Below are 13,144 nucleotides of genomic sequence, written 5' to 3'. Positions count from 1 at the left end.
TATAAAATTCATCACTTTACCAAAAAGCAAGTTTTCTCACTGAGTTTCAAAATGAGCATCACTTCCTGACCAGAAATTCATGAATTTCCCATGCGAGTCACACTTCTCATCACGGTGATCACTGCTCGCTTCTTTTCTCATTTTCCATGTGCTTGTGTTCATGTTATGATCATGTGTCTTTGTTTGTGTCCGCCTCTTTATCATCATTGGTTTCTTTTCTGAATGTGTCGGCAGAGATAGATAGATAGATAGATAGATAGATAGATAGATAGATAGATAGATAGATAGATAGATAGATAGATGGCTTGTAACAATATACCATGTGATGAAAAATCACAATACAAATGTATGACAATTCAAATTGATTTAATAAAAAAATGAATTGTGATTATTATCAGGCTGCATATTCTCTTTGTTTTCCGAGCTGTAATTGTGTTGTTTAAACAGCAGAGGTCTACGATAATAACCTACAATAGTGGGAATACATGTGACTTCATCATAGGCGGAAGTAACACAGCTCGAATGCTGCAAAACAGATGTAAAATGTGAAAGAGCTGCTCTGTGACTGTGTATAAATAGATCTATTAAGAAATCAGAGCTCTCTCTCTCTTTCTCTCTCCAGAGTGCTGAAAGATAAAGAAAAGAGAAGCAAATGGAGGAAGTACAAATGTTCATAACAATTTATTAAGTAAAGGAATATTTGTTTTTAACTTTTTTCATTTTTAATAAAAGGGATATTTTAATATTTTAATAGGCTGTTATATTTTATTCCAACCTTTACAAATGTGGGGAATTTTTTTTTATTTAATAAAAGGAATATTTAAGTCAATAAAGAATAAGAAAATAAATGTTGCATTTTTCAGTGATGAACCGTTACTATTAGAGCTGGGACTTGAGTTCAGCCAAAACTTAACTAGACACCAAAAAAAGTAACAGGGTAAAGGATTTTGGAAGGGATTAGCATCAGGCTGCCAGGTCGTGCCGTTGTGTGTAGCTGTCTACATTGATTTTAAAAGTAACTCAGTAAATTACACAGGGAAATTAATTCTTAAGTCTGAATGAAAAACGCTGTGGAAGAAGAGTCTGGAGACAGAAATCTGAGTTTCTCCAATGTTAGCCTGTAGTTCTCCATAGCACTGGCTTGACCTCTTTATTAGCATTCGCTAACACTACTGATGAACGCTACACCAGCTGGATGGTGACGTCACTGCTGTACTGACAGCACCAACTTGCGGTTAAGCTCGTGTTGGCCTTCGAGAACGCCGAGGGCGATACATTTTTGGTCCCTCTTACTATAAATCAAAATCTGATTGGTTAATTCATCAGTCACGTCCTACATAAACATACACTGCCATGGCTTTCTGTCCCGGCAATGAAGTCCTAACCAATGAGTGAGCAGCTCTAAACTCTTCTCAGCCTCGAGACAACAAACAAAACAATCTCATTGGAGAACTCGATTTTAATGTTTTCAGGACAGTAACCCTTTGAAGCAAGTTTGATAGAAAATGAGGCCAAATTAGAATTAGAAGAGAATAATTATAATGAAATCATGAAAGAATGAAAGAAATTAAATATAACATTTGAAATGCTGATATGTTTGGACTTCTCTGAACCCCTAGAAGGCCCTGACCATTCCACTCTGGCATTTTTGGGGTAATAAAATTTTCTTCATATAATTTTTATTAAAATATATCGTGAATCGAGTCGAATTGTGAACTGGGTGAATCGTTACATGCCTAACAGATACAGTACTTTACTGATCCCTGAGGAACGAAATTGTTCAGATATTTATATTCTGCTGTCTTCATTCCTCTTTGCAAAGTCTTGCCAGTCATATCATGCACTTCTGAGTGCTGTGTTGTTCTCCGGCTTTCTGCCTGTGTTAAGTATGTGTCTGTTTTCTATGCCCGAGTGACAGATGAACCGATTTGATGACAGTTAGTATCATCAGTTAATCAGTCAGAGCTATTACAAAGTCATAAAGTGTATGAGAGCGTTCACACCACAGCGCTGCTGAATTCTGGATTCTGATTAATTTTCGAGAACAGCAGCTCATTCACAGGGACTTGGACAGCAGAAGCTGAAACACTCAGTGCGTTTACATGCACATCCAAATCGAGCTACTGTCGGTAATCGAGCTAAGGGTCCCAGCAGGGGTGCCAGAGAAATCCAATCCTACATGCACACAAGGAAATCGAGCTATTGTGTGAGGTACATTGTGCACCCGAGCCACAGGTGGCGCTACACGCCCCATCGTGTTGGTATACTTCCGGTTGTCGTCATGAAGAAGAGCTATTCAAGAGTATAAACAAAGTTATCAGTTCCATGTTCGCTCGTTCTCCTTGTTCCTCCTGACCTCTTCTGCTGCTCGCTACTACTACTGTTGTCATGCCGACCGATGCTGTTGTGTTTCCCGTTTGTGGTCTCGTCACTCGTCACTTCCGGAAGGGGCAGTGCTGAAGTAAGTAGCTCGACTACGAAGCTCGATAGGGTTTACATGCACTAAGTAGCTCGGCTACAATCGCATAATCTAGGTCGCATAGCTCGAATACGAGAAATCCAGTTCGGTTCAATTTCAGCCAAGCTAAGGTGTTTCCATGGCATTTAGAACTTCGATTTCAGTCGAGCTACGGCAGAAATTTGATTTTCTCTATGTGCATGTAAACGCACTGACTGTAATCATCAATACTGTAAATTGCTGTGGTACGGTATGAGAGGAATAAGACATTACAGGATGTGCTGAAATTGTAAAAATGTTATGCATTAATCAATTTGCAATGCGATTAACCATATCAGTGTACACCCAGCCCTGTTTCAGCACTTAGCCAATCAGCGGACGAGGTGGGCGGAGCTGTGAGTTGAAGTTTAGATTCATTACAAGAGAAGGTTAAAACAAAAATACATATAATAATCGCAACCAGTCTGAGACACACGGCTCTCACAGTGATCATGTTGGATCATCTTACCAGCCATGGATGTGGGATCTCAGGGAGGGGCATCTGAGGTGGGGCAGGAAGTGAGCTGTGGACCTCGGCTTTACAGGACGACTCTGAAACCCGGACAGTGAGAACATGTCAGAACCGATCATCAAATCAAGAGCTTCAATTATTGTTCATAATGTTCAAACATCAGAATGGGAAAAATTGTGATCTCATAGTGAAGTGTGACTTTCTTTCTTTCTTTTTCTTTCTTTCTTTCTTTCTTTCTTTCTTTCTTTCTTTCTTTCTTTCACTGTGGTATGGGTGTTGGTTCGAGCGGAAAACAAAAAACACTGAGTGAGTGAGCGACAGTTCTGTGGGTGGAAACAAACGCCTTGTTGATAAGAGAGGGTCAGAGGGAAATGGACAGATTCAAGGTGGTTTGGGCTTTTTTGTTGGTGAGCAGATAAGCATCTCAGCATCTCATCTCATTATCTGTAGCTGCTTCATCCTGTTCTACAGGGTTGCAGGCGAGCTGGAGCCTATCCCAGCTGACTACGGGCGAAAGGCGGGGTTCACCCTGGACAAGTCGCCAGGCCATCACAGGGCTGACACATAGACACAGACAACCATTCACACTCACATTCACACCTACGCTCAATTTAGAGTCACCAGTTAACCTAACCTGCATGTCTTTGGACTGTGGGGGAAACCGGAGCACCCGGAGGAAACCCACGCGGACACGGGGAGAACATGCAAACTCCACACAGAAAGGCCCTCGCCGGCCACGGGGCTCGAACCCGGACCTTCTTGCTGTGAGGCGACAGCGCTAACCACTACACCACCATGGCATCTCAGCATGCAACAGAAAAATAGAAGAACACATTGGGTTCCAGTCCCAATGTGTTCTTCTAAGATCCCCAAGAACAGGGATCTTAGAATCAACAACAAGTTCCTATTAAAGTGGCCACTGAGTGTAAATAAGAACAGGAAATACCTTGTCTCGCAGACTTTATGCAACTATTAATGGATAAAAATACAGTGTCTTGTTCATTATCACATTAAAAAAAACACTTTTTAGGAGCTCTTATAGGAAAAATGGTAACAGTGAGTCCATTTCATCAGACCACGTCCCGCTGTTGATTATTTTCCTATAACAGCACAACAGTGTTTTATTTCTGAAGTATAAGCATGAGTGTCCTTCAGTGCATCGTCCCAAATCCCAAATCCCCTAGTCCACTGTTAATAGCAGAAAAAGTCCCAAACATGGACAAAAGTAAAACTACACCCCGATGCGTTCTTCTTTTTAAAAAGAAATGTAGACGTTTCACTTTAATGATGTGATTTCAGTCAATGCAAACTGATTATTTCGATGCTCCAGGTGGTGTTTAGGAATTTTCCAGAATGAGCGGTCTCTGAAGTTACGTCCAGGCAAAGCGAGAGGTTGTGTTTGTAGCTATTAAAAAAAAGGGGGGAATAAAGAAGCTGCTGTATTGGGACATGTTGTAAATCTTAAAACGAAAGAAAGAAAGAAAGAAAGAAAGAAAGAAAGAAAGAAAGAAAGAAAGAAAGAAAGAAAGAAAGAAAGAAAGAAAGAAACTTGGAGACTTGATAAATATGGTTGTATTTATCCTAAAATGAAATGCTTTCTACTTGGGGGAAAAAAAACAAAAAAAACATGTTATTTGATAAAAAAGAAAAACTAAATACAGCATTCATCAAAATACATGTCTGCTGTGAGTTGGAATTACAGTATGAAGTGTGTGTTTAGGTGAAAAACAGCTTATAGTATAAAAAAAGCAGCTGAATGTTTATTTTAAGGCAAGGTGAGTTCCCAATGTCCGCAGCTGAGGCTGGAGTCTAATCAGAGGAAACGCTGTACCGTACGTGGGTTTGGGTGGAGACAGATTAAAGGTAATATGAGAGACGTGTGTGGGTTTATGAGCTAAAACGAGAGGAGAAACAAGTCCTGGCTCCCAGTGGTGGGCGCACCAGTGTTAGAGATGCACACTGTCAGAAGTAAAAAAAAAAAAGTCAAAGTCCTTCCCACGCCTTACAGTACCTGGTATTCCTGGTCAGTCTCCCACTCAAGTACTAACCAGGCCCAACTCTGATGGTGGCGATCTCCGTTTCCGTAGCCCTCGGCCTCTCGCCTATTACATAGCTAGGGTTACAGTGGGGGGCTAGTCCTCTGGTAACCACGAGAGTTTAACTCCCCATGCACATCTGTATTGCAGCGTGCCTTGCCAGATGGTAGTAGGTATGATGGTCTTTGGTATGACCCGACCGTGAATAGAACTCACGATCTCCCGATCGAGAGGCGGACACGCTACCACTAGGCCACTAGTCGGTACACTGTCAGAAGAATCGGGACTAAACCGTCCCAGTGCTCATCACTGCGGTGGCGGTGCGACCTTCGAGGCATTGCATCACGTTTTACCTTTAAAACTCATTTAAGGTAAAACTACAATCACTTTTCCACTCAGTGCAGCACATTTAGTCAAGAATCATGGGAAATTTATGCTTATTGGGGTATGAAGTGCAGTGTTGTATAAAGTACTGGGAAATCACACTCAAGTAAAAGTATTGGTACCCTTCCAAAAAATGACTTTGGTAAAAGTCAAAGTCTCATCTCATCTCATTATCTCTAGCCGCTTTATCCTGTTCTACAGGGTCGCAGGCAAGCTGGATCCTATCCCAGCTGACTACGGGCGAAAGGCGGGGTACACCCTGGACAAGTCGCCAGGTCATCACAGGGCTGACACATAGACACAGACAACCATTCACACTCACATTCACACCTTCGGTCAATTTAGAGTCACCAGTTAACCTAACCTGCATGTCTTTGGACTGTGGGGGAAACCGGAGCACCCGGAGGAAACCCACGCGGACACGGGGAGAACATGCAAACTCCACACAGAAAGGCCCTCGCCGGCCACGGGGCTCGAACCCGGACCTTCTTGCTGTGAGGCGACAGCGCTAACCACTACACCACCGTGACACCTGGTAAAAGTCAAAGTCACTGACTGAAATGTTACTTGAGTTAAAGTCTTAAATTATCTGACATTTCTTGCACTTAAGTATGACAAGTAATGCAAAAATAAATGCACTCAAGTAATGTAATTAAAAGTACACATAAAAGTAAACAAGCAAAGGCGATCTGAATTTGTAATATTTTTAATATTTTGGTAAACTGAAGGTAATTTGTCACCAATGGTTCATGACAAGCAATTACACTGCTGAAAATAGAGGTGCACACACAACCATTATAAACAAGAAGAAAATTAATTGGGAGGAAAATGAAGCTGCCTATCTGGCATCTGAAGATGGAGACCACAGTTTTGACACTTTTTTCTAATTTTTTTCCTTTGTTTTTTAAACTAAGAGAAAGTACTGAAAATTAGGCATACATCACACCATTAAGAAAAAAAAAACATAAAAAAAGCTGCTACTGTTATTGCAGTTTATAAACTATGGCGGTGCATACACGACCAATTGCTGTCATAATAATCAAAAGAAAAAAGTAATTTGGAGAAAACTGAAAAACCTGAGAAAACCGCGATGTGTTTCTTTAGATTGGACGGGGAGTTTCTACAAGATAGAATTTCCACGTTTTTTGGAAGGCATAAGAGGCACTTCATTCGATAGGACGGATCCTTCACATCAACGTAAGAGAACACGTCCTGACTTCGTTGGAGTCAGTGGGGTTAAAACACGTTCTTTTTTTCCTTTCTTTTTTTGAAACGAGTAACTAAATGGCTCTTTGAAAATGTATCAGAGTAAAAGTATGCAATTAAGTTAAAAAATATAGTGAAGTAAAAGTGAAAGTTCTCAAAAATTTGAAAACTCAAGTAAAGTACAAAATCTCCCAAAATGTACTTAAGTACAGTAGTGAAGTATTTTTACTTCGTTATTATACAACACTGATGAAGTGTAGCTATTAAACATTCAGGGAGCAGAATTCTTGGCACCTGACATGAAAATCTCATCGGCAAAGAAAAATTATGAACTTGAACATGTGTGGAGGACGTATAGCTTGTTGCGATCCTTGCTGTCCTTGTAAACATCCCATTCCAGATTTCTTCCCCTCTGTTTGCTGTTGTAATAATAATAATACTCATCTCATCTCATTATCTGTAGCTGCTTTATCCTGTTCTACAGGGTCGCAGACAAGCTGGATCCTATCCCAGCTGACTACGGGCGAAAGGCGGGGTACACCCTGGACAAGTCGCCAGGTCATCACAGGGCTGACACATAGACACAGACAACCATTCACACTCACATTCACACCTACGCTCAATTTAGAGTCACCAGTTAACCTAACCTGCATGTCTTTGGACTGTGGGGGAAACCGGAGCACCCGGAGGAAACCCACGCGGACACGGGGAGAACATGCAAACTCCGCACAGAAAGGCCCTCGCCGGCCACGGGGCTCGAACCCGGACCTTCTTGCTGTGAGGCGACAGCGCTAACCACTACACCACCGTGCCGCCAAAATAATAATAATAATAACTAGATAGAGGCTGTGACTAAAGTCACAGTAATTTGTGCTGGCTCTTACAAACCGGGACGTCTGGTCACCGTACCCTATAGATCCAGAACGGTAAGAGATAGAGAATGACAGTGAGGAAAAAATCCCGTTTTTCATGGATCATTCCGGATCAGTACTCCAGATCAGCACCAAAAGTCATAGCAATGTGATTCAGCCCAGAGGTATTCTTCATATGAAATTTGGTGATGATTGATTGAAAACTGAGGGAGAAATAGCATCCTAAAAACATTAGAAGAAGAAGAAAGTACTAAAGATCCTGAGTGAGAGTAACAATTCGCGCCAATGCTCCTAACACAAATTAATAACAAGCTTCACTCTTCTCTTCTGGCGAAGTCTTTCCACTCGATTTTGGGGCGTGGCTGTGAGAATTTGTGTTCATTCAGCTACAAGAGCATTAGTGAGATCAGGCTCTGATGTTGGGCTTCCAGTTCATCCTCAAGGTGTTCAGTCAGGGTTCTATCCATGCCTTTATGGAGCCCCTGTGCTTTGTGCAGAGGAACATTGTCGTGCTGGATCAGGTTTGAACCACTTGGCTCTGGTGAAGAGAAATTGTAACACTTCCAAAATTTGTGGAAACACTTCGGAGAAGAACCACATATGGGTGTGACGGTCATGGGTGCACATACTTTTGCTCATATAAGAAAAATTCTCAATTCCTGAGACTTTTTTATTTGAAAAATTCCTCTTCTGAGACACCGTAACCTCCTGACAGAGGCAGATAAAGTCCACTTTAATGACTGGAGAAAGACGTGTGTGTTTATTCTCATCAGTGTGTGTGTGTGTGTGTTTATTCTTCTCATCACAAATCCAACACAGAGGAATCTCTAAGCTTGAAGAGCGAGTATAAAAGCAAAGACCAGATGTATCGGTCTGCCCACGAGTGTGCATTTGTATTTAGATAATTAAACACTCTACCTTTCGCAGACACGACTCTGTGTAGAATGTTGGAGATCTGCACTTTCTTCTCTCTCACTGCTGCGCTCAGATACTCTCGGTCCAGCAGCTCCAAGAAGACCCGCAGCTCCGCCACCAGCTCCTCCATTGCTGCAGAAAACACACAAACATATAAACAGGGTCAAAATGAACAGGAGGAAGGGACCACACACACACACACACACGAGATGTTTTTCCACATTTTACAAAGCTTTCCTTCTGACGTGATCACAGGCATCGGCTGGCAGCGTACCTGAGGAATACGAGCAGCCGATGGAAATCCTTTGCTCTAAAAAAACTGAAGCCAGCACAAAAAGAAACACATAACTGAAGCTTTAAATAATACGTGTGTGTGTGTTTTATTATTATGTAACCCAGGGAACAGCTCTAGATTAGTGTGTGCCATGAAATGAAGTGTGATGCTGCAAATTGAGGGCGTCATGGCGGTGACACTCGGGCTTTGTACAGCTCAGCAACGTCAAGACGTATTAAGGGGGCCATGTTGGACTGTAAAATTCTGTCTTCGGCTGCCATATGATGTCATTCTGGGATTTCCCTTTTGCTAAGATTCAGGAAAACGTGATCCGGTTCACCAGAGATGATGAGGATGAGTTGTACTCCAGGTAAGACTCCACTTGTGACTCGTGATGTCACAACTTAAGACCTGCAAAGATGTCATGGATGACAAAATACGGTATGGACGAGTCACATATTATGGATTAATATAAAAAAAACGGATACAAAATGGTTATGGATTTTAACACTGATGCATCACGGATGCTAGTATAATACAGATTGGTCACAGATTTCATACGGATGATGGTTAATTTTATGAACGTTGCTACAAATCTACGAAACAATGACACGGACGTCACACAGATCGTCTCCATGGTGATGTTATCTGTCAGTGGTAGCTACATGATGGAGGTCGAAGCGCGAGATTAAGTCAAGCCAATACTCACTAATCAGGAGACGAGGCTTTCGATAAGAGATGTAGAACATCAGAAAACTTTACTGCACATGTACGATGGCAGAATATGGATTTATGCTTCATTGTACAAGACACAGGAAATGGTTCCATGTGAAATGCCAGAATTGTAAACTCAGTAAAAAACAAATTAAGAAGTCTAGAATGATTACATGTTTGGACTGCTGAAGTTCATAATAAAATACTGCGTTTGTATGTTTATTTTATTAATTTACTATTTAATTTTAACTATTTATGTTTTACAGAGGGTGGCACGGTGGTGTAGTGGTTAGCGCTGTCGCCTCACAGCAAGAAGGTCCGGGTTCGAGCCCCGTGGCCGGCGAGGGCCTTTCTGTGCAGAGTTTGCATGTTCTCCCCGTGTCCGCGTGGGTTTCCTCCGGGTGCTCCGGTTTCCCCCACAGTCCAAAGACATGCAGGTTAGGTTAACTGGTGACTCTAAATTGACCGCAGGTGTGAGTGTGAATGGTTGTCTGTGTCTATGTGTCAGCCCTGTGATGACCTGGCGACTTGTCCAGGGTGTACCCCGCCTTTCACCCGTAGTCAGCTGGGATAGGCTCCAGCTTGCCTGCGACCCTGTAGAAGGATAAAGCGGCTAGAGATAATGTGATGTGATGTGATGTTTTACAGAGGGTGGCAGGGTGGTGTAGTGGTTAGCGCTGTCGCCTCACAGCAAGAAGGTCCGGGTTCGAGCCCTGTGGCCGGCGAGGGCCTTTCTGTGCGGAGTTTGCATGTTCTCCCCGTGTCCGCGTGGGTTTCCTCCGGGTGCTCCGGTTTCCCCCACAGTCCAAAGACATGCAGGTTAGGTTAACTGGTGACTCTAAATTGAGCGTAGGTGTGAATGTGAGTGTGAATGGTTGTCTGTGTCTATGTGTCAGCCCTGTGATGACCTGGCGACTTGTCCAGGGTGAACCCCGCCTTTCACCCGTAGTCAGCTGGGATAGGATCCAGCTCGCCTGCAACCCTGCAGAACAGGATAAAGCGGCTACAGATAATGAGATGAGATGTTTTACAGAAAATATCACATATTCATGAATAAAAGATCCGTGCTTTGTTTTTTATATATATATATATATATATATATATATATATATATATATATATATTCCCCGTGATTCGTCCATATTTTGTAAACAGGCCAAAAATGTGACTAAAACAAAACACCGATGTCAGCACTTATCAGAACGAAAACAGATATCGAACCTGTCAGATCGGTAAGAGTGCTGAGAGAACATAAAGAACAGTGTGATCTGAGACTGTGTGAAAAATAGGCAAATAATCGATACATCAGGATTCCTTTATGTCTAGTTGTAATATTTGCATAAAATATTTAATATTCGAATGCATGTGCTCATTGTTTTCGCTTCCCTTTGCCTTATCATGGACTTGTTACTTGACTGTGTTCACCTGTTCCGTGTTACTCCTTAATTAGCTACTGCAGACACTGAAAGGTTATTTTTGTCCTGTTAAGTCTATAAAGTGCCTGGTTTTCTGTGTTACACTATAATTCCTCTTTTTAACCCTACTTCCTGTTCCTCACTCGATATAACTGGATGTTGGATTTGTCCTAATAAAAAACACACTGTGTTTACACTGATATTCACGGGTATTTACACTTCACAATTAATCATAATTAAATTTAATTATATTATTTTTTTTAAATCAGCATATATTTACAAGTTAGAGAAAGGGGGAAAAAATCTCATCTCATCTCATTATCTGTAGCCGCTTTATCCTTCTACAGGGTCGCAGGCGAGCTGGATCCTATCCCAGCTGACTATGGGCGAAAGGCGGGGTACACCCTGGACAAGTCGCCAGGTCATCACAGGGCTGACACATAGACACAGACAACCATTCACACTCACATTCACACCTACGCTCAATTTAGAGTCACCAGTTAACCTAACCTGCATGTCTTTGGACTGTGGGGGAAACCGGAGCACCCGGAGGAAACCCACGCGGACACGGGGAGAACATGCAAACTCCACACAGAAAGGCCCTCGCCGGCCACGGGGCTCGAACCCAGAACCTTCTTGCTGTGAGGCGACAGCGCTAACCACTACACCACCGTGCCGCCCCGGGGAAAAAAATAATAAGTAAAAAAAAAATTTGATGTGTATAGCAGGGTAACCACAACAGTGTTAGACAATTGCTGTGGGCCCAAAGTATTAAAAAAAAAAGCTATATTATAAATAAAATAGTCTATCGACAACATAAGACAGGACGTGCAAGAGGACAGACTGAATTACATTTCAAACCTATAGATTTAAAAGTGTGAGGGTTGTTGCAATCATAATTATTTAAAAACAGAAAAATAATAATTCAACATGGCAGATTTAAAAAAGCTACAATTGTCCATCAGAAAGAATGTTCCAGATTCTTGTCGTTCAAACAACAAAAGATTTCTGGTAGGTTGTGGTTTTACACTTACAAACATTTTTATACAACAAACCAGGGGCGATTTCTCAGAGACAACAAGGGAAGCCGAGCTTCCCCTAAAATTCTCTCCCCAAACTGCGGCATCTACGACGTTGAATTCTCATTAAAACAATAACTTGCATAACATAATATATGCCCAAGATTGTATTTACGTTCATAACTATCCTGTAACTTATTTGAGTGATGTCTGACGAACTTGCAGTTCGCTACGAGAATCACCTTTGCTGCCAGGCTGTAACCAGCGTTGCCAGATACTGCTGACGTTTTCCAGCCAAAATATGTTCAAAACCCGCTAAAATGCACTTAAAACAGCCCAATCTGGCAACACTGGCTGTAACCTTTCTTATTTCAATGGGCTCTATGCGCTGGCAGCCGGGTATCCGTTGCAGTCTACGAGAGGGCTCTGAACAGCCAATTTCGGCTAGTTGTTATTGGTTAAAATCGACAAAATCGTCACTTCCAGGGAAGCCGGGTATCTCTGGGGGTAAACGAGACAGTGGGAGGGACAAGAAGCCGGGCTGATAAAGGATTATTGGAGGTAGTGAGGAGGGCGGGCTCTGTACTTCGGCGTCGGCGAGGAACACGGAAGTATGATCAGTCAGTCCCTAGCGGATGTCGAGAAAGTGTAGTCGTGTGCCAAAGTGCTGTCCGAATTTCTTTTCATATAAACGTTTCTTCTCATTGATGTCTCTGTACATTACTCTGTAAATAAATGTAAATATTACTCGTTGTGCTCCGTTAACTTTCATCCATTCTATCAGTTTGATCATTCGCGAATTCACTCGTTTATTTCATTTGTAGTTCAATCTGGTTGTAGGCTAGCTTGAGCCTCATTGGGATCTGCAGTGCTAGCTGCTAACAGAAATTGGTGAAGTCTCTGGAAAGCACAACCAGCTGGTGTGACAGGGTCACAGACCATTTTCTGGAAAAGGAGCGGAGGGCAGAATTTGTGTATAAATAGTGTGCATCATATAATGTTCATGAATGTGAAGTGTGTATATTGTTCAGTAATGTTAAGAGAATGGTGGGCTCTGTGTTATAGGTTATACCTGGGTATAATATTCAAGGTTCTGTGTGTTGCATAGCCTACCTGGTTATGAATTTCCAGACTGTGTTGCAGAAGATGTTCAAGGATGTGTTGCACAGCTGGGTGTTGTGTTAAAGACTCTGTGTTGCATATCAGGGTATGATGTTCAAGGCTCTTCGTTGAATAGCCAGTGATTTTTGGATGTTTGATATTTTTGATTAAGGATATGAGGCACTAGCCTGGCAAGCCAGACTATAACATGAAATGTACAAGCAAAAATACTTTCTGCC

At 42.1% G+C, this 13,144-nt stretch overlaps 1 protein-coding gene across 4 annotated transcripts in view; it reads right to left on the bottom strand.

Moving 5' to 3' along the window:
* The window catches only part of afap1 (actin filament associated protein 1), a 90,377-nt gene that overhangs the window by 56,686 nt on the left and 20,547 nt on the right, over positions 1-13,144 (bottom strand). For all 4 annotated transcript variants that reach the window (XM_060939193.1, XM_060939189.1, XM_060939191.1 and 1 more), the window contains exons 2-3: positions 8,386-8,514; positions 2,967-3,049 (exon numbers count right to left, since the gene is read on the bottom strand). In XM_060939193.1, the coding sequence (XP_060795176.1) occupies positions 2,967-3,049; positions 8,386-8,514 (212 nt within the window). The remainder of the gene's footprint in view (positions 1-2,966; positions 3,050-8,385; positions 8,515-13,144) is intronic.

Source organism: Neoarius graeffei, chromosome 14 (genome assembly GCF_027579695.1).
Source record: "Neoarius graeffei isolate fNeoGra1 chromosome 14, fNeoGra1.pri, whole genome shotgun sequence".
Classification (NCBI taxonomy): Eukaryota; Metazoa; Chordata; class Actinopteri; order Siluriformes; family Ariidae; genus Neoarius; species Neoarius graeffei.
The sequence above is the reverse complement of the archived record's forward strand: the minus strand, read 5'-3'. Positions and strand labels throughout refer to the sequence as shown.